Here is a 22,359-nt window from a genome sequence, read left to right on the forward strand (position 1 = left end):
GGTTGGATCTTGAATTATTTTTCAATTTTGTCTACTGTTACGGCTTAACACCGAAGTGTGGCTAACCTTATCAAATCACCTGTCCACCAACTGTATTTAGACCTAGCCAGATTAACACAATACACCTAGGTGTCCGGCTCACCTAATCTAATATGACCAACTGCACCTGTATCCAACTGAGACCGGTCTAGCCGACTAAACCTAAGTTTAGCCGCATTTCTGGGTTTAGCCGTAACATATACATATACATACTCTGCTGCGACGCTCAGAAGCCAGCGAGCCGCGTAAGAATAAACTCTTTGGAAATGTTGTTGCCTTGTTTCATCCGTCAAGGCTTTTTATACTGAGTTTTTATTCAGAGTCAAATTCAAAATTCAAATTCAAATAATTTATTCAGAAATTAGACCTTCACAAGCACTTCTTCACGTCAATTTTTATATTGCTTAAATAGTTATTTCTCACAAACTATTTCGAAACGATCACTGCTAAGAAGAAATGCCGAAAGAAACTCATTGGAACAGTGTTGGTCCTATCATGCCAGAAGGGCTTACCATTATTGTTTCTTAATTTTTTTTTTCTGATAATGTATCAAACTACTATTAACGTCAAGAGTCCTCAAGAGTCAATCCAATAGTGTACAAGACTACGCCCATGTAAGTGCTTTAATAACACACGGTCTGTAACGGTTTTACAGTTCATTCGATAGTGTTGCCATTTTAATCATTCAATTATTCATTCTACCATGTTCGACGTTATGGTCGAACGTGTGGTCTGATGGTCTTTGATCGGACCATCAGACCACACCAGTAAGGACTGATGTTTTATTAAATTGGCAACACTGACTACAATTTGTTGACATTGTTTACAAATAAGGTTCTAACACTTATTTTCCCAGACGAATATAAATTGTAACAACAAAGTGAACGCATGTGTAACAAATAAGAATCATTGCAGTTAACACTACATAATGTACATAGTCAAAAAGTATATCAAAATAGGTTATGATTGTGATCAGAGTGCTGATAAAAAAATATATAAATACAGGGTTACGTCACTCGCACGACATCCACGGTAAAAAAACTGGTCGTATTCTAGGCAAGGAAAACTGTGGTTCAAAAACCGCACGATTTCCTTCAATTTTCGCTCCAAGTACAGATTACAATGCTCACTCAATTTAATGTTAGGATAAGGGAGGTTAAAAATTGTATGCTCAAAATGTATTTTTAATGCTGATGATATGTCAGGGATTTCAAATGTTTGAAGCACTAGAGAGAAAAATATCGTATCAAATATCAGGATATTTTCAACGTAAGGCTCATTATTATCGTGAGTAATGCTACTGTTGGAAACTGATATCGTCAAGTGCCTCAACACGACTGATAGCGAACTTTGTATTAAATAATCGTATTTTCATCGCGTTCTATTGAATACACGTGCATAGTTAAGATTTATTCAAGAATTTTCTATAATCATGGAATATCATACTAATATTATAAATGCTAAAGTGTGTTTGTTTGTCTAAATTTCACGTAGAAATGGAGCAATAGGGTAGTAAGTAGTTGTTTGGTAGGTAGGGTGTTTAATATAGGTAACATATGCTAATTCATATAGACTGTAACAAAGCAGCTGGATCATTATATGAGGATTTAAAGTTGTTTGGAAAGTCCATTTAAAAGAGTAATTAAGTGCATAAAAAAAATAACTTAACTATAATATAATGAATATATCTTTGCGAACATTTTACGTGTTTTATATGGAGCGTTTGGATGAGCTCAAAAATGTGTGTTTTTATTTTTGTCATATCTTTGAAAGCATTGTCATTATCACATTTTTTTCACTGGTGTTTCTATTAATATAAGGGTCTTTGAATAGCGATCAAACCAAAATTTTGCCATCTACCCTATAATTTGGTATTGTTGTCGTTACAATCGGAAGGGTGGAGAGTGACATAGTCAATTTTAGTCTTAAAATTAAATTATTAAGTATGAATCTGAGGGATATTATAATTTATTTTCTTTTACTTATTTGCTTTTAATTTTACTTTTACTTTTCCCATCGTCCACGAACAACTGGGGTCTAAAGGTCCCATTTAGATACTAGGATATACAGATAGATTGGGAGTGTTGGATTTGGATCACGCTGCCCATTCGCGTAACGACCCTGATCCTCAGATAAAACTAAATCAAAGCTGCTTCTAAAAACCCATTTGCTATCCACAACTTTACTTTCATATCAAACAGATAAAGGTTTTATAGGTTGAAAAACTCTGTCTAATGTTTCTATAGGGTCGATACCGGAAAATTTTAACATGACCAATTTAATGGCAGTCGTATAAAAGTAATAAAACACACCATACCTAAAACCGCGTCGGAGGTTGAAATAAATGGGTTATTTTATAATCCACTCTAAGAGGAAAACACGTTTTTAGGGTTCCGTACTGCGGAACCTTGATAGGAGCACTTCGCTGTCCGTCTGTTTAGAATAAAGAAATATAAAGTTGAAATTTATACCTATCAAACTAGTTGTTGCCCACAGTTCTGCCCATGGTAGGTAACCTATGTTCAACCTCTGGTTCATTAACTATATCTGTTCCGAATTTCATTAAAATCAGCCCAGTGGTTTGCCATAAAAGCGTGACATACAGAAATATAGACAGACTTTTGAATTTATAAAACACGTCTTAATACGGATACTCGGGTCTACAGTCTTTTTTAGATGTGAAAACATCCAAATGGGGGTCAACGTATGTTTATCCAAAGAATAAGAAGAATATATAGGTAATAACTTCCCGATTTATCAAGAAGCAATGTCCTGCGGCACATGTTTATGAATAAATCTTTGTACATAACAAAAAAAGGTAATTAATTATACGGAACCTGTACCTCGAATCCCACTCGCACTTGAGCAGTTTTTTATTTATTCACTATATATATATAACATATTTAAGTTATAAATTTCTAATGCTTTTTAGTCCTAGTCCTTTTTGTCCTAGCTACTTTTTTCCTGCAAAATCTGGAAGTGATTTAGTGAAAAGGGATGGAAGTGTTGAAAAATAATGAAAGAGAGTGATTATCTGTGTAAATGTGACAATATTTTGCTGGCTAAGCGACTCAAAGAGGATCTTGGCATCCGATATTAGAAAACACTCTTTGCTTTCTGCGCCACCTTCATTCATTCATTCACGTCAGCGTTCGACGATAGTATGGTGCCGGTATTACCAAATGATAATGTACCAAAACTGCAATACAACCCTCGTCATGGGTATCTTCGAGCCTTCTAATAAGACCAATACACACACACACAATATCGTATTATATTGCCTAAACGGTTCAATCGCCCCGAATTCCAATTTGTAAATGAAACAAATGCAAAATAAGCACGTAGATTACTGCGGGATGGCGTATTTGTTCTGCGAAAGCAATTTCTCACTGAATCACCCCATTCGGTGAGTGTTAGTAATGCCTATTCGTGAGCCTTTGATCGCAGTGAGCCGTTCTTCTTATATTAACTGAAATCTGTACGGTTTGCAGATGGATAATAATATATTTCCTTGCGTAGACTCATTGAAGTAGCAGAGTTGAGGTTTGATCAACAAATTTATAACTTTTTGTCCGTGGTTTCGCCCGTGTGAATTTATCTGCGATAGCAGAAACAGACACGATTTTCATACAAACTTTCACGCCCCATTATACTCATTTGGGGTTGATTTTTGAAAAAGAAAATAGCTAATGTTTGAACGGGGTTCTTTAACTACGTGCATACCAGATTTCATCAAAATTGGTCTAGGGGTTCAGTTCAGCGGTGAAAGTGGAACTGACTTTCGCATTTATAATATGTGTGGATAGATGGTCTATTATAACGCGTCTTTGGCTAGAACACACATACTCATTTCTAGAACGCACATAAATTGATTACAACAATTAATCAATTGTTCAATATGTATAGCGCCTTGACCGAATGTATATTTGAATGAGTACCTATGGCAAGCTGGTCAGACTCCATAAAAATATGAGGTAAGAGCGTCGATAATGACTACCAAAAAAACAATATAGAAAAATGTGGCGCCCTACCACGCCATCTATTATTTCCACCTGGCAACACTGCCACCGGAACATTTGACCGCTGCATATCGCCTCTTGAATCAGTTGTCACCTCGCTGTTTGAACCATGGATTTAGTAGGTACTCCTACTTACTGAATCCATGGTTTGAACTGACGAGATGCGCATAGACCAGCCAACATAGCTCACCAAAAGAAGCGCTCTTTCTGAACAGATTCCAAAATTGAAAAGTACAAAGAAGAAAAAAAATAATCGTTACCTACCTTTTTGGGTGCAACCTTGACGGGCTTGGGCGGGTAGGCCGAGGTGTATAAAATTGTATGTATGGGCGCCTCTGTAGGTATACCGAGTGACGTCATCTCACGCAAATTTCACGTGTCCCGACTTTTTGATACTTCACTGACTTTTTTAAAACATTCACTTTCTTTAGGGTGAGTTGCACCAGTCTACTATGACGTTGACTTTAAACTGCGCCGTCGTTTATATAAAATGGCGTACTTTAGGTTTTTCTTTTTAATTTAACGTCAAAGTTAACTGATGCATCCCACCCTAGCATTAGTTAGTAGACACTCATTTGTTTTATTGGGCAAATCAAACGGCCTTTACGCGAAACAAAATAATATATCATTGTCTATAAAAATGTTTCCGATAAGTAATCAACATTTCTAAAGCAAAGCCGCAAGGAATAGCTTGTGTTATAATGAATGATGATTTTTTTGTTAAAATTTAATTGTCAATATAAACGATAAGTCAATCAGAATAAGCTTGTTATGCATAATTTGTTAATTAAGGTAACTTCGAAGGGTGGAAAATGTGAAAATACATTTTCTGTATTTAATTACCTACTGCGTAGCATTTATTGTGTAAAGTATTCGCAAGTTCCCCTGAATTGAACTCTATGCGATGGTAATAAAATCGATTTAGCATTGGATTAGGGTAAGTTATGATCGTGTTGACTGGAACTGGTTGAAATGAAAAGATTTGTTTGATTTTCCTAATTTAAATAACTGAATGAACGATATCAACGTAAATTGAACGTTCTCGAACACTGTTACAATTATTTATGTCAACCATGAATCACATTACAATGATTTATCTTGTTGTAGCATAGCACTTGATGTTACACTCATATAAAACAATTATATTTAGTGAAAAAACACAAAAGAATTGTTCTCCATTAGACTATCTGTCTTGAGTAATTCCAGAAAAGAAATATTTACTATATAAAAATTACACTTTAAACACAGGAGTCCGACAAATGAACGCAAGCTGTCAAAAATTTGTATTTGAATTTGGAACTTTCCGAATGTGAAAATGCGCGGGCGCCGTGTAGTAAACTGACTAAGCAAATTGTACACTAGACTTGATTAGAGCTACACCAACCTCGTCAGGGCAACGTTCTATATTTATAAAACGATAACTTTTGATGCAAAATGATTTATGTGAAGAATTTTATTTGATTCTATATGGTTTATTTTTAAAATAGTATATTGCAGTACACACGATGAGATCTCGTGTTTGTAATATTCCAAACGATTGTACTTAGTACAATGTATGTAAATAAACGAAAATCAATAGAAATTAAATACAGGACACGACTTTGTACTTCTATATCGAGTATAAAGAAGTTAACATCAAAAAACCGTATTTTTTTTTATAAAGTATAAACAGATAGATGTAACATTGATTTGTAAAAAGCAATAACATACATATGATAGACAAAGAAATATAAAATAGGAAGTCGTGTCTGCGCGTGTTGCTGTAATACAAAAAGATTCATCTCAGTACACATATCATCCAAAGGCTGATACACTGATTTTCAGACATGACACAATACCTACGTACACGAGTTGTATTTCTGATAGTTATCTTCAAGTAACGTACCTTCGTCAATTTTGTCATCTACATACCTATGTGGATGACAAAAATTATGATCACTACAACCTGTTTGGTACAATAAGCACAATTACCTGAAACTCTATATAAATATATATTGATATTCGAAAAGAGTTTCAGGTTCATGCTAAATTCAATGTCCCCTGAAGCGTCTGTCTGTCTGTTTGTAAAAAAAACTAACTCAAAAACTACACAACGATTTGTTTACTGTTTTCCTGTTTTCACCTATGGACAGGTACGTACAAGAAGTTCTATACTACAATACTATCGAGTATAGTCTGTATCGTTATAATTTTTACATAGATTATAATAAAAACTATATTTCAATTATGAATATACTTAATTATTGAATGAAAATAATTAGAAACTAATTAAACACCTTTAAAAAAAGCCGCCGTGACAAGATCACATCGTCAAAATGTGTTATCAAGCAGTTCGTGTAAATAAGGGGTTTACAATCAAACAAATTGTTTAATCAGAACAGTGGTAATAAGATTACGTGGGCGCGTACAGTCGACAGCCTATTAAACTACCCATATTCGCTGCAAATTCACCTTTTTCGCGATCTGGTATAGAGGTTAATTTAAGGTAACTAAATATATAGTTGGCAGTACAGTGGGCCACTTCAAACCAACCACAACCATGGTATCTATTTCGACGTAATAAAAACTGCAACGCTTGTTTAGGAGTCCAGAGTACTTTTTACCGGACTTGAGTTAGGAAATGGCAGGGTAATTTGTGCTTGATTTTGTTCGCTTGTTGTAAAATGAGTCAGAATTTCAAATATATATATATATATATATATATATATATATATATAACATATAGATACAACAGTTCAAATAGGTCAAACATTGCATTCCAAACAAACTATTTCGGATTTATTTTCATATCCTCCCCATTTATTTTCCCTTCACATTAATTTTTAAACCGTAACATTTGTGTGTCACCCTATTATATTTACGAGTACGTCTAAAACTGCGATTTTGTGGACGCGATACGAGCCCCTAATTTATTCCCTTACGAGTTGAAAGGTCACTGTAACTCTAGCATAACGTCTGACAAATGGCTGAAGTTATTACCTATGGGTGATATTTTCATCAACATTAAGGTGACACAGGAAAGTTTAATTTACCTCATTGCTTTGTTTGAATCAAGAATTTTGTAATGTTCACATCATTTATGAGTTAGAAGTGTAAGGTAATATTATAAACAATTAGAATTGTCATTTTTACGTATATTGTAAGTTAAAAATTTTAAGCTTTTTTATTATACTGTGTCATATCAGTTTTGTAAACATTATGTAAAAAAGAGGTGTTCCCAATGGTTATCCTTTCTAACATATTTTTAATTATTCGTAACTTCTTTCCCATTTCGGTTCATTTCTTATCATTCTTCTTAAAATAGATTCTCTCTCTCATCTGAGCGCGTTTTCGGTTACAGTCTCGACTGTGACACCTCAAAGCCCGGAGTCTGTTAATAACCTTAAAATGTGAGGTGATGTGACGTCACACCTTTTTGGGAATGCTATTGTTACCTCTTGGTTATTAAGACTTATACGCACCTTAAGTCTCCTACTACAACATCCATGGGAAGATATGGATTGGTCCTGTTCTAGGTCGGAAGCCACACGTCATGTTTAAGTCTTTTATGCACAAATTAAACAAAGCTAAATGTTACTTTATTCTTATTAGTATTCAATGAAGTGTATCATTATAATGGTGCAACAGAGAATACTACATTATATAAGGAACGAAATATAAGCCGTATGTGGCATAAATCCTTAAAACCTTATCTGGACAAAAGCACACTTTAATCAACTACACGGAAGTACCAGATAGGTAGATATCAGATTTATATTTAAGTTATCAAATAGTGAAATAGTATCCTCGATGATATACAGAAATAGGTCAGCGGTAGAATCGGTCTAGGTAATCTTACACGAGCTATCTCATTAGTAGGGCCACGAAACTGTCTGTTCTGATCGCTTTTTGCCTCACTTACTGAATGAATGAACTACCGGATAGACGGGCATAGCGTTTTTATTATAGCGGGAAACGGGAAATTGAACTAGAATGGGAGAAGATACGAATTTAAATCTAATAAATTTGACGATACAGCAATAATTTATTGAAATTATACTTTCGATATTTCTTGGTCGGAAAATTCATGTATTAGCTCATAGCCAGAGAAATCTGCTGACGAATTATATTAGAATTATTTTATTGTGGTGTCCAACCGAGACTATCAAAATGTGTGGAAATGTCAGTTTCGCCCGAAATCGAAAAATATAATACTTTTTTTTATTTTGCAACGGAAAATATTTTTATTTACATCTTAGAGACTAATAGAAACATAACAAAATAGTTTCAATGTTCTGCAAGTTTAATTAGATGAAACAATTAAAAAGGGAAAAAAATCAAACCGAACCTAAATTAAAATGGAAATCCGAAGCCGAAGATTCGGTCGGACCCTCACACAAAAACGCTCTAAGTGTTGTAACGAGGAACTCGCCGTTTTCGTGGCCACACTTCTACAGTTGGCAACAGCTTCAACTTACAACCTGAGAAATTAAATAATATAATATATGACGTTATAGTCACACGATACATATGGTTCTGTTGGTTATGTAATAATTGGCGTCACGATATTTGTTTAAATTTAAAATGCAGCGTAGCACAGATTAACTAATTTAAGTGTCATTGCCAACAGGCATTCGGTTTCAGTTTCAGTTTCAGTTCGAGAAACTGAAAGATGTCGAAAAAAATTAGACACCTACTTTCTTCTTAAAATTTCGTTAAGTAAATATAATGGTAACTATTATTAAGTCACAGCCCTTAGGTTAAGTAAATCTGGAGGTAATGCAAACAAAATATATTTTTTCTTCTTTATCTTTTATGTGCTTATGTACAGTTGGACTGTACTTCCCTTAAGGAGTGGTTTGCCATTGCCTTCTCCATTTCACACATAACTTAATAACCAAACAGTGTGCAAGTTTTCTCACGATGTTTTCCTTCACCGGTAGCAATAAAAAATATAAATTAAATCTATGAAAAGTCCTATAAGTGATCGGTATATAAACTTATGTGGCACGAGTAGGATTAGAACCTGGGACCTTTCGGTTAATACACACGCGATAAACTCAAAAACTACCGGACGGACTTTTGTATGGTTTTCACCAAATAGTGATATGAATATCCTCACATACTTATTATAAAACTAAGTCCTCTACCGCGTCTCTCTCTGTCTGTTCGCGATAAACTCAAAAACGACGGCACGGATTTCCATATGCTTTTCACCAAAAGATAACGTGATTCTTGAGGAAAGTTTAGGTGTTTAATTTTATTATATTTTTACCCGAGCGAAGCCAGGACGGACCGCTAGCTAAATATTAAATGAGTGTTAGTATTCCTGAAAATGGTTTCGGTGTACATAATTTACCAGGTAGAGCCGCAGTATATCGAATATTCAGTTATATATCACTGAATATTCGCACTGTCAACTTATAAGTAGTTCTGATCTCCGACGTCACAGCGCTGAAGTGTACAATAACTTACAGTCCTACTAGCGCTTGTAATAGGAACAGTATCGCATACAAAATGCAATACACGTGCCGCATTCCGAGTGCAAATGCACTTGTTATGAAAATAGGAAACATATAGGCTTATTGTGCATCATATTAGTACTTTACTACTCTATCCCCATAATAGATGGCTAACCTTCTCGCCTGTCGCGAGTTACCAAACACCTGTCTGTACTCGAGCTGGGTTGATGGCAGCTTCCGATGAAGCGAAATGGCTCGGTTCTTGCAAGAATATATTACCAATAGAGTATTGTAGATTTGCCATTTCGACACGCAAAGAAGGAGACTAGTAATATATACTATTATTATAACAAGGTAAACATTTGTGAGTTTGTATATTTGAGGAGGATAATCTCCGGAAATACCGAACCAATTTCTAAATAATTTCACCATTAGATATATACATTACCCAAGATTGCTATAGGCTTTTTATCTCAAAATTTCGACAGGAGCGATGCCCCGGGCAACATTTAGTATAAAATATAAGAGTTAAAATTAAAATGTAAGCAACCGCTGACTCCGAAGTTGCTGGCATCATCTTATTTGCTAGAGAGAGCTGACTGTTTCCAAAACGGCTAAACCCACATTTTGAAAATTTAAATTAATTAAAATTAAAAATTATTTATTTCATTACCAGGAAATGATGTTGACAAACAATGTTGCTCCACTAACTAACACTAACATTAAAGGTGAATAAACTAAATTAAGGAAAATTAGATCTGACATTAAAATTTTACCTTAATATTACGTAATAATAATATTAGGTGTAATTCAATATCTTTATTTATTAGTGCTGTATTAGTGCTTCCGTGATATTGTAGTTAAGAACCGGCCATCGACATCTAATCTAATAGTAGTGTACATAATATGTACTTAGTAACCCTGTAATTTTATATAATGAATTGGAACATCAAAGTACAAACAAAAGTATGAAATACATACATCCTGTCTCTAAAAATCCAAAACTAACAGACAGTCTGACATTATCTAGATACTATTAGCAGTTTCCGGTAAGGGAAATATTTTGCGACATGCAATGAATGTAAATTTTGGCCGAAGATAAAATTGTATAATTGTATGGAAGTATTTTATATATATATAATCTGTGCCATAAAAATTGCAGTAAATAAGTTCACGAAAAACTATTCATAAACTTAAACTTCGTGAACGCATATTTACTGCATTTTTTTATAAATAAATATAATTTTATCAATTAATTAATATATTAGGACAAATCACACAGATTGAGCTAGCCCCAAAGTAAGTTCGAGACTTGTGTTATGGGATACAAACTCAACGATACTATATTTTATAACAAATACCTAAATAGATAAACATCCAAGACCAGGGCCAATCAGAAAAAGATCATTTTCCATCATGACCCGACCGGGGATCGAACCCGGGGCCTCTCGGTTCAGAGGCAAGCACTTTACCACTGCGCCACCGAGGTAGTAATTTTACAGCCACAAGGTGATATTTTATAGCCACAATCAATGACATAATATTATGAATACAAATAGATGGCCAGAGTATAACATTTTTTGCTATACGGAAACACATTTTATAAATTTATTCCTTAAAAAAAACAGGACGCTAACTGTGGGTTGTACCAGTCAACTTTGACGATAACTATAACCTGCTTTAGTCTTTTCAATCCAATGGATTTTTTATTAATTAGTAAAATATAACAAGACCTATTGTTGTATATATATAATTATGTAAATTATATAATTACGAATAAATAAAAGGCATTGTAACTAACAGTATCGACGTGCTAAAATCAGGTGACACTGAAAATTAGCGAACTCTTGTTAAATTCACCTTGGTACGATTAACATCAATAGCAAATATAATATCGTACCACGACAAACATATTTCACATACATATAGTCATGTCTTTATCCCTTACGAGGTGGACAGAGCCGACAGTTAGCTGTATGGCGGGCTTATTGGTGAAATTGAATTAAGTTTCTGTTGCTAAGCTACCGCCTGTGAGAAATATTTTCAATTCATAACTCTGTCTAATAATTTGACTTTAATATGCCGTCAGTAGTAAGTCAGTAGAAGCGATGTTGGTGTTATGGTTAAGACGCTCGTCTGTGGATCGAAAGGTCCCAGGTTCGAATCCTACTCGTGCCACTTGAGTTTGTACACCAATCTGACTCATGTATAGTAGTTTTCATCGACCACCACTTGCTTCCGGTGAAAAAAAAAAAACATCGTGAGGAGACCTGCACACTGGTTGATTATTAACTTGTGTGTGAAATGGAGAAGGCAATGGCAAACCACTCCATTACTAATGCCAAGAAAGTTGTTGTGTGTGTTTAATTCCACGTAATGACTACGACCCTCAGCCATGAGGAATACGGCTCTGAAAAAAAGTAAGTTACGCTCACGCCGTTATGTGGACGTGTAGAGGAAATAAAACCCAAAATAATGTAAATGTTACCGTCGAAAATGCACATACACGCATATTTACATCAAACCTTGTCACGAAAAGAATAACAATAAACACATGCCAGTCAAATATTCGAAATTCTGGAAACTGTAACTAAAGAATTAGTAAGTACTTCCGGTGTAGCTACTAATTCCAAGACTGTAACCCATCGTTGTTGAATATTGTGTTGATTCTCGATTGGATGATTGAAATAGAACGTAGTTATGATTTAGTAGTTGCGCCCTTGGGCTTAGATCCCATGAAAATCTGAATAAAGGTGCCCTAATATTCTGTGCACCAAATTGCGTAAAAATCCGTCCAGTAGATTTTCAAATTCAAATTCAAATAATTTATTCAGAAATTAGACCTTCACATGCACTTTTTCTCGTCAATATTTATAGTTATTTCTCACAAGCTACAAACTACTGGTATTTCGGAACGACCACTGCTGAGAAGAAATGCCGAAAGAAACTCGTTGGTCCCTATCCCTATTTTGCGTGAAAGAGTGTAACAAACATACATCCTGACAAACTTTTGCACATGTAAAGGATGAGTTAGAAGACAATACTCAATATTATGTTTTACATATAAATGCAGTCCAATTGTCTAACAAGTGTTAAAACAAAGGATGCCGAAAACCGTGTGGACTGTTACGAAGTGGATTGTTATAAAATCTGGTATACTGGTAGAATATAACCTGGAATAACACATACGGTACTTTTTATCCCGAAACTCCCACGGGAGCGAAGCCCCGGGGCGCAGCTAGTTTTTCATAACAAATCAGTCCGTGTGCTTCCATCAAATTCAAATCCACAGATAACAAAAGTATTTTCTATCGTCAATGGTGCATACTCTTGCCAATGTAAGTGCAAAATGATTGTGTTATGGATATATAATGATTGATTGATGATGAACGATGATGATCATGCCAGAATTTGGCTACTGACTTTCTTTTTATCATCGATCGGGATGGACAGGGAGAGCATCGCCAACCCCACCAGATTTTTCAGACCACTACGGACGCCCTGTTGGAAATATAAATATAAATAAATAATTTAAAAAATAAGAAATGATGAATGTTAAATATAAAAAATCAAGGGAAAAGTGTGAAAATTAATCTGTCATATAAATTAAATTGTGTCAACTGTTAAATAATTTATTGGTTTGACCATATCATAAATAAAATAAAGGTGTCATAGGAAAGGAACGATATATATATAGATAAACTACAATCTCAACTACTATTATAAATGTGAAAATAAGTGTCTTTGATACCTCTTCACGCTTTATCTACTCAACGGATCTTCTTAAAATGTTGCGTACATGTATTTTGAAGTACACAGGACACAGGGTACATTTCATCCCGGAAAAATAGCTGTTCCCGTGGGAAATTCACGCGGGCGAAGCCGCAGGCAAAAGCAATGTTTTTACATAAATAAAAAAAAAATAGTGCCTACAGTCAACAGCACACCAACCTATCAAAATTCATTGCAAACTCGTCGCTATTACCTCGCCATAGAGGTTCATGCAGGGTAACTTGATGTGCTGTTGACTGTACTAAAAAGTACACGTAATAAAAATACTCCGAATATTCGTGTAATGTCAATAGTTTTCAAGCAAGAATTAAAAAAAAACTGATAATATCGTAATTTAAATTAAAATAAAAATTTACAAAATTGTTGTGTTTAGTGAATTTTCATCCTCTCGAAGCTCTAAACTGAATCGTTATGAGGTCCACTAAATTTTCCGAACCCAAGGTATATGCGGCTGCGGTTTCAAGTGTTACTGTCAGGCCCCAGTCAAACTATGCATTTAATTTAACAATAATTTTAACCTAGTACCGTCTGAATGCAGTATTCTGAGTAAAATATGTGACTAGTACGGTATATTTTGAGTTTGAATTAAATTTTGCCAGGATTCTTCGCTTGGATGAATTGCATCTCCCGTAAAAATTCCATAATTCTAGTCTGTTTATTTATTCAAACTTTATTGCACAAAAAAGACGCTGAGAGAGAAAGAAATAAAAATTTAATTTATAATGAAAAAGCCTATTCATAAAGGTGATCAGATTTATCTAAAGACTCACGAATTGTGTTAGAACTTGCGTATTTCTGGCGCACGCAAGACGAAGTCAAGTATTCTGTTGTCCTAGCTGAGCGGCAAAAGCGGCAAGCACGCGACGATACAGTTCATATTTTCTTTTTCGAGATGACATACCGAACGAAAGCCACGAAGCCCGATGTCAGCGTAAAAAAAAACTTTAAATTTCGAAGATTCAGCTGTGATTTTACAACCAGTCGCCTGCCTGAAGGTCGCTTCCTTGGGAATGCGATTGTTGCTTATCAGCTGCCTAGGCTGTGTCCCTTAGTCGCTTCGTACGATCATATCCTCATATCCAATGTTTATATTTACACGTGGTGTACACTGCACTGGCCTTCCTTATGGATGGGCCATAACCCATTGCGGATTGGCGGGTTTTAACGACTGCAAATACAACCGGGACTAACGGCTTAACGCTAATAGATATTTGATCCCATCCAATGTGGAAAAAAAGCAACGCACGGACCAAATATAGCAAGGACCGAGAAACTTTTATTTCATATACTAGCTTTTGCCCGCGGCTACGCCCGCGTTTACTTCGTGCGTCCGCTCATAATTTATTATCATCAATATCTCGGGTTCTAAGCAACGTTTTGTGTTGAAATCTTTAACAGATTTTAAGTTCGACCATACGCTATATAACTGTGAAAACAGCATGCGATTATATTTAATAGTTTTTGCGTGATGCGCGAACAAACATACAGATAGAAAAAAAGGCAGACGGACAGACAAAAGTTCAAAAAAAAACTTGTTTTGGCATCTATTAGTCTCATAAAGTTTAATATCTCCTATGTACAGACATAGTTCTCTTACATTTTTATTATGTTTATGATATAAGTTAACCTAGATACAGGTTTAGATAGCAATGATTAATCTATGTAATGAAAGAAAAATTCCAAAAAATCCGGTCGCGTCGAACATACGTGATAGAGCGAGCAAATAATATTAAAATCGTTTAAAACATTGATTTGTTCAAAATATTGATTTGTTTAAAATAATTATTAAATAATTGTGGCTTGCCCCATAGTATTTATACGCCGAACTCAGCAGACCAAATAAACTGAATTTGAATATTACCCTCACTTGTTAAATCTCAGCCACCGCCCCGCTATAGGGGCAATCTAGCCCCGTTCGGCCTATAAATACTACGGACAAGCATTAAAACGACACATTGCGAATTGAGACTTCTAAGGAAATACACGTTAACACAAGAAGTGACTGTTATTATTGATCGACGCCCCTCAATACTCAGTGGATATTTTCATATTCGATACAGACTGGGCCATGTAAATAATAAAAGCTTATAAAAAATACGTTATCACCATTACAAGAACCTCTGTTAGAAGTTGAATGTCATATGGTGACTTCTAAAGGTCAACGTACACTGCTATGAGTCTGGTCAAACGTAAACAAAGTTTCGGGTACACGCACTGTGTTTACATGTGCCTCAATTTGTACTAACTATGCAATTAGCTTTAATTAAATATTACTTAGTTACATACTAGTGCCGGTTGGATCTGGTCCGTTGGGAATAAACATTATAGTCATGTTTAAAAAAAAAAAACTAATGTTAATTGTCACTGGTGGTCCATCATCACATATCATACAATACCTACTTCCATGATGGATCTATTACTTAATACACAAATTAATTTGTTAGACAAATTAATACTACAGCTACAACTTTTAAATGGCTGAACCGATTTTCATGAAACATGGCTGAGGACACTCTGTATAAAATTATCTGTGACACACAAAAAAAAACTAAACGAAAATCGGTTCATCCGTTTGGGAGCTACGATTCCACAGACAGATAGGTGCACAGATACACAGACAGACACGTTAAACTTATAACACCACTCTTTTTGCGTCGGGGTTTAATAAAAATAATGAACATTTATTCCGAAATTTCCAAGGGGGCGATCTATTCTGATGTTCTGTAATGATGATATTTTAATGATTTCACGTCGAACCGAGGCATTCGATTGAGGTGATTTTTTTATTTGTTGGAGAGCATGCTTCTCTGAGGGCAGAACTGCGGGCAACAGCTAGTTAAATAAATAACTACTGCTAACGATACAATTCAACATTGTTACATATAAAATTAACAATAGTTCAAATTTTAATTAAAGTAAACATCTGTGTCTCGCATACAAAGTACCGGGCGGGTCGTAAAGCAAATCAATTAGGTCCTTGGTAGACGCCGGCGGCCACCCAAAGCGGTGTCGGGTGCTACAAACTATTAACTGTATGTAAACATGCAGTGCGCTTGCACCTGAGATGTTGCACTCGGTTTATCTGAAGATTCAAACTCTAAAATTAATTCTAGGGGCTTAGTGTAGGTTTTAAATTCACTATCGAATCATATTGCGTTATGGTTGTCGTCGCGTCACAATGCCGTACTGTGATTGGTTGTCACTGTGAGCGGTCTCGTGAAGTGCGAATGGCAAACATGTCTCGATGGCCAAAATAGGAATAGTATAACTATATATAATTTTTAAAATTTATTGGGGTATGTATTATAAAATGTACGATCTTAGCTTAGTTTTAAGGATGCATTGTAAAATTGTGTTGTGAAAAATAAAATAATTTTATTCAATAAAGACGAAAAGGCGCGCCGCGTGGGCTCAACTCATACTCAAATCCCGAGATATTTTTGACCTGTCGCATGTGGTTCCGTCCTAGAATAATGCCACTTATATCCTTGCATATATAAGGAGAGGAGAGTTGTTGGGGTCTGCACTAGGTGTCAACGAACCTGAAATACAGTTCACCCGGTCTAATCCTGGTAGAGAGTATTACAAAATCAAGAGCAGTACCTACTTAACAGAGTTATAGGACCCTAGCTTTTGCCCGCGGCTTCGCTCGTGTGAATTTAAAACAAACATGATTTTCATACAAACTTTCAGCCCCAATAATATCAACGGCGGTCGATTTTTTATTTGAAAACGGATAAAGTTACTTTACAGAGCGCCAGTTCTAGACTCACGACAATTTTCATTTATGATTAATGCATGTTCTCAAGTGATACCTGATTAGATAAGCTAATCAACTAATTAATCTTTTGATTACAATGACAACATCATCTGTCGGACTATCGAGCCAACACAGTTATTTCAGATAAAATCCGGTTACACGCAAATATGCAAGGTCTGAAGGTTATCTACTGTTAGCTATAAATACTTCAATATCACGTTGTTTACGGGGTGGACAAAGCCTCGGTTTGTTGAACCTAATGAGAACTCATGTTGGACAAACTACTTAGACTACGAGGAAAATAATTCCTGAAATCTATACATATAAAACTCTTGCGTTACCGAGTGACTGACAGACAACGAACAGCCAAAACTACTGGGCGTAGAAAGCTGAAATTTAATGTGTAGGTTCCTAGGACAGTGTAGGGGAGCACTAAGAAGGGATTTCCTAAAATTCCCACGGGAAATGGATTTTTACACACATACGAAGTTGTGGGAAATAGTAATATATGTACATTATTCCATATCGTTACGAGATGAGGAAGAATCGAATATCTTTAGCCCGGTATGTCATTCTTATAAATATACTAGCGGCCCGTCCCTGCTTCGCTCAGGCAAAACCTTAATAAATTATACACCTAAACCTTCCTCAAGAATCAAATTATATATAAATAAAACCCGCATCAAAATTCATTGCGTAGTTTTAAAGATTTAAGCATACATAGGGATATAGGGACAGAGAATGCGACTTTATTTTATATTATATAGTGATGCTTTCTCAAAAGTTAGTCTTATCTGTTGTAGTCACAGTTAGAAAGAAAGAAAAATTTATTCGGCTAAATAAAAGACATTTACATATTATGCTAAAATATACCAAAATTGTAGGTATGTATAAACTCTCTGGATAAAATCACTTTTACTATGTAATAACTCGTGTTATTTTTTTTTATATTGATAACTTCAACCATCTTTGAAGCATGTTTCACTGCTCCAAGGTTAGTCGACGTGAATCACACGGCCGATTGTAAAATCGCAGTCGAATCTACAAAAAAATAAGTTTTATTGCTGCCCAAGGGCATTGCGACGTCACAGTCGTGAATACAACCGGCAAAACGCAAAAATGAGAAAGCGAATGCCAGTTAAGCGCCTGCGAGGTGACAGCAATCAATATACCGAGAGTTGTCGGTGATAACCTTTCACGGCAGGCGTTACTCGTTTCTAGACTCAAATATAATCAAATAACTAAAATTTCTAAGGGATGTGTTTGCAATTACTTTAAACTATAAATATTAAGCGTATACCTTTTAGGGTAACTGAAGATATTAGCGGTAATTGCATCTTTCTTTGTCAAAAATGATATTGTGCATGCTAAACGAGATATAACGTGTTTCATCAGTTTTACAATACATGTTGATTAGTAAGTCTAATCCCAGCTCCACACTGTTGCCGAACACGGACACATGTCGACGCGAATGCTTGAACATTGCGTAGTTAGTATGAGTGTGTTCATTCACCGCAATGAAAACCCAGCAATGTATACCGAATCCGCCGAAGTTTGGCAAACTGTTCGGCGGCAGTGTGGAGCTGTGACATAACAATTTTTATTACACGATTGAAAATCTTCACACGACATGCCGGCACGATTATCACTTAACATTCGCATTATTCTTTTATCTACGAGCATGATAGATAACCTAGATCACATCACTAATCTTATAAAAGGTAAGAAAACCCTAATAAATTACATAATGTTTTTTAAGCAATCAAATGTTACCGCTCCCTTCATTCTTTAACAAAAGGTCATGTCATTCGCTCCTGTACCTCAAACGAAATATAAGGTACCTTCTCAAATACGTTGTATAAAAAACGTCATATTCCCAATTGGACAGGACTTAATAACATTTTAAATATATTTTTAAATATACCACTGGTATAGTAAATGTTATTTTCCCACGAGTTCAACAAAACTGTATAAAATGATGTAATGGAAGAGTACTAATTTAACAATTTAATAGCCTGATCACAAAATTTAAACCTTCAATATAGCTTTAACCTACAGTTTAATTAAATTACGCATTGGCGCTCTGACATGCACATTCAGTCACTATTATTTTTGCACCATAACCTCATGGTTCGTCGTCTTGGGAACTCTAATCGTAACGTAAATATAATCAATTTAAATGTAATTATTTTCAATCAGACATTTTTTTCTTGATTTAATTTCTCATGATCTATTGGCGCGTGGATAAAATTATAACTACAGGTTCAGTAGGTTTGCACACTTGGCTTCGCTCGGGTAAAACCATAACAAATTACACACTAAAACATTTCTCATCGCAATATCTATTAAAGAGTTATGTTTGCAGTTGACTAGATAGGTTAAAAATGTTTGTGATTTTCATTCATTCATTCAGAACAACTGATTATCATTTCATCATAATGATGCGGATTTTTGAATGAATCAATGATTTTTTTTCATACATATAGGAGCAAATCACACTGATTAAGTTAGCCGCTCTAAAGTAAGTTCGAAACTTGTGTTATGGGATACTAACTCAACGATGCTATATTCTATTACATATACATATATAGATAAACATCCAAGACCCAGGTCAATCTGAAAAAGATCATTTTCCATGTTGACCTGATCGGGGATCGAACCCGGGACCAATCAGTGGCAGTCCGGCATGATGACCATTAGGCCACGGATGTCCTCTAAAATGATTCCGTAGTTTCAAAGATCTAAGCATACCATAGAGACAGACGGCGGGAATTTTGTTTTGTACAATCTTAGTCGCTGCTGCTGTAAAAAAGAGACGCAATGACGTGCTACGTGTCTTATATTTCATGGTAGGCCACCAGTACCAATGTGGATGTCATAATTTCACAAATGTCGGATATTGCCGCCATATATTGCCATTGCGCCTACGTTAACTGTCTATAAATCGTGTCACTGATAATTGATATGAGGATTATTCATTAAAATACCAGTGAATATTGTCCACTATTAAAAGAGTGAATTTTAAACGAGTTGTGATATTTAGAAAACCGCTTAACTCTAAATACACTGGTTGCAAATGCAAACTAGGGTCAGTTACGACTAAGAGACATTTTGAGAAAGTGACGATGAAAGTATGCGCATGAGCCAAATGGTTGTAAATCTTGTTGTCAGAGATGGGCAAAAAGCAATCGGATTAACAATTGCGATTACATTTTGTAATCTTCGAAAAGGCACCGTTCCTTTGAACCCGTGGAAACAAAACATGTTTTCGCTTACACATGGAAGGAAACCTATATTATGAAAGTGCTTTAAGTGGCCAGCCCTCACCTGATAACCTCGAAGCCAAGTTCATTACGCATTAAAATCGCTAATTTACGAGTTTCATAACGAAACTACTGCGTACATCGTCTGGCTTCTGGCTCTAGGTGTAAACACGTCTACGATGTATCATTCATTATCCTCGAGGGCGAATGCGAAACTTTTACAGGCAAAGACAAGACAACGCAATGCGACAATCATTCATTCATTGATATCGAATGTTTTATTGCTAACAATGGTGTAAGATTTTATTCAAGTCGCCTAAAGACATCTGACATGCCAATTAGTCCACCAATGTGTGACGATGTTTTTCTTCTTTGTGGTGATCGATGGAAACTACTAGACATGAGTCAATTTGGTCAATTTTATATTCGAACATAGGACTTTTCGATCACAGGCCGGCGGGTTTAACCACTGGGTGACCACCACTTCAACGTGAAAGAAGAGCTATGTATTTATAAAATTAATTTTCAACAAATATTGGGATAAAACATCCTCAATTTCACTCAAAGTATACTCTTAAATACTTATTTGAAGAATCAAATAACTATTTAATAGTACCTTTGTAAACAGAAGTTTATTAGTATTTGTTGTTATAGGAGCTCTGGAGTTTAACCTTTCGGGTTCCGCACATTAATTATGGCAGCCATTTCAACTTCAATTTGTAAATATGATGCAACGAAATGTTAATTCTGGGAATAATTTTAGCAACTACTAATGAATCATCTCATTCATACACAATATATCTACTGCCAGTCATAAAACAGAAATCAAACTTTACTGTTTCATATGCCGACTTTGTTTGATAAGCTACCCTTCGTCTATATTCACTAAGAAATTATGAAACTATGCAATCGTGATTTGGCCAAAAACGATATAAATCTGTGCCAAAAACGAACTTACATTCAAATGTTTTTTAAAAGAAAAACATTATATAAATCTGTGAGAAAAAAAAATTTATTCATTCATTCATATTGAAGGAATTAATTAGTGAATGAATAACTCTGTATTGTACAGTATACCATAATAACAAAAAAAAAAAAACAGAGACTAAAACGTATGTAAAATTTGTGGTCTTATTCTACGTAAGCGATTTCTTACGTAGACAACCGATAGTTGTTTTCATTGATTGATGGTTGATTGATGTATAAAAAAACTACTTTCGGAGTTTCAAAACCGAAATTGAAGATTCGTTAGCAAGCAATTTTCACTAACTTGATAAAATTACAAGGATATCCATTACTAAAAAGGTGTTTCGAAGACTATACCCTCTACAAACAAACAGTCCTGTTACAAACTTACCTTGTTATTCAGATAAATATATAAATAAATAATAAATATATTAGGATAAATCACACAGATTGAGCTAGCCCCAAAGTAAGTTCGAGACTTGTGTTATGGGATACTAACTCAACGATACTATATATTTTATAACAAATACATATATAGATAAACATCCAAGACCCGGATCAATCAGAAAAAGATCATTTTCCATCATGACCCGACCGGGGATCGAACTCAGGACCTCTCGGTTCAGTGGCAAGAACTTTACCACTGCGCCACCGAGGAGATAACAATTAAAGCTAAAGTATGCTTTGTCACTTCACAATATTTGGCAATGACAGAACGAGACAAAACATACTTTAGCCTAAAGTACATATGCTTAAAATTTTGAATAACAGGGTAACTTTATCATATTAATATAGATGTAGAAGTATAGATACCTAACGCGAATATAGTGATGTTATAATAAAATACTATTGGAAATACATTGTATTTATATTTATACTAGTAATAAATTTCGCACCCACATAGCGTTATCTGTATGACTAAAAGATTGACAGATAATAATAATAATTGGTTTTAGCATTCATTCCACCTTTATTACTTTCACTAATTGTATTTTGTGAAATAAAGTTTACATAAATACAAACGCAATAACTGCACAGATATTTGTGTCGTTTTATTCTAAAACAGGAAAACTAATATA

At 35.0% G+C, this 22,359-nt stretch overlaps 1 protein-coding gene across 21 annotated transcripts in view; it reads right to left on the bottom strand.

The window, feature by feature from the left end:
• Positions 1-22,359, bottom strand: part of Trpm (Transient receptor potential cation channel, subfamily M) — a 171,131-nt gene that overhangs the window by 144,943 nt on the left and 3,829 nt on the right. For 17 of the 21 annotated variants that reach the window (XR_008405528.2, XR_008405525.1, XR_008405526.1 and 14 more), the window contains exon 2: positions 12,923-13,000. The exons of 3 other annotated variants lie outside the window; for them this stretch is intronic. Coding sequence is in view for 14 of the 18 variants with exons in the window: in XM_053758234.2 (XP_053614209.1) it covers positions 12,923-13,000 (78 nt within the window). In the remaining 4 variants the exon portion in view is untranslated. Of the gene's footprint in view, positions 1-4,322; positions 4,477-12,922; positions 13,001-22,359 lie in introns of those variants that run through there. One more of the 21 variants, XM_053758229.1, reaches the window with a different exon arrangement.

This window comes from Plodia interpunctella, chromosome 18, assembly GCF_027563975.2.
Source record: "Plodia interpunctella isolate USDA-ARS_2022_Savannah chromosome 18, ilPloInte3.2, whole genome shotgun sequence".
NCBI classification, from domain to species: Eukaryota; Metazoa; Arthropoda; class Insecta; order Lepidoptera; family Pyralidae; genus Plodia; species Plodia interpunctella.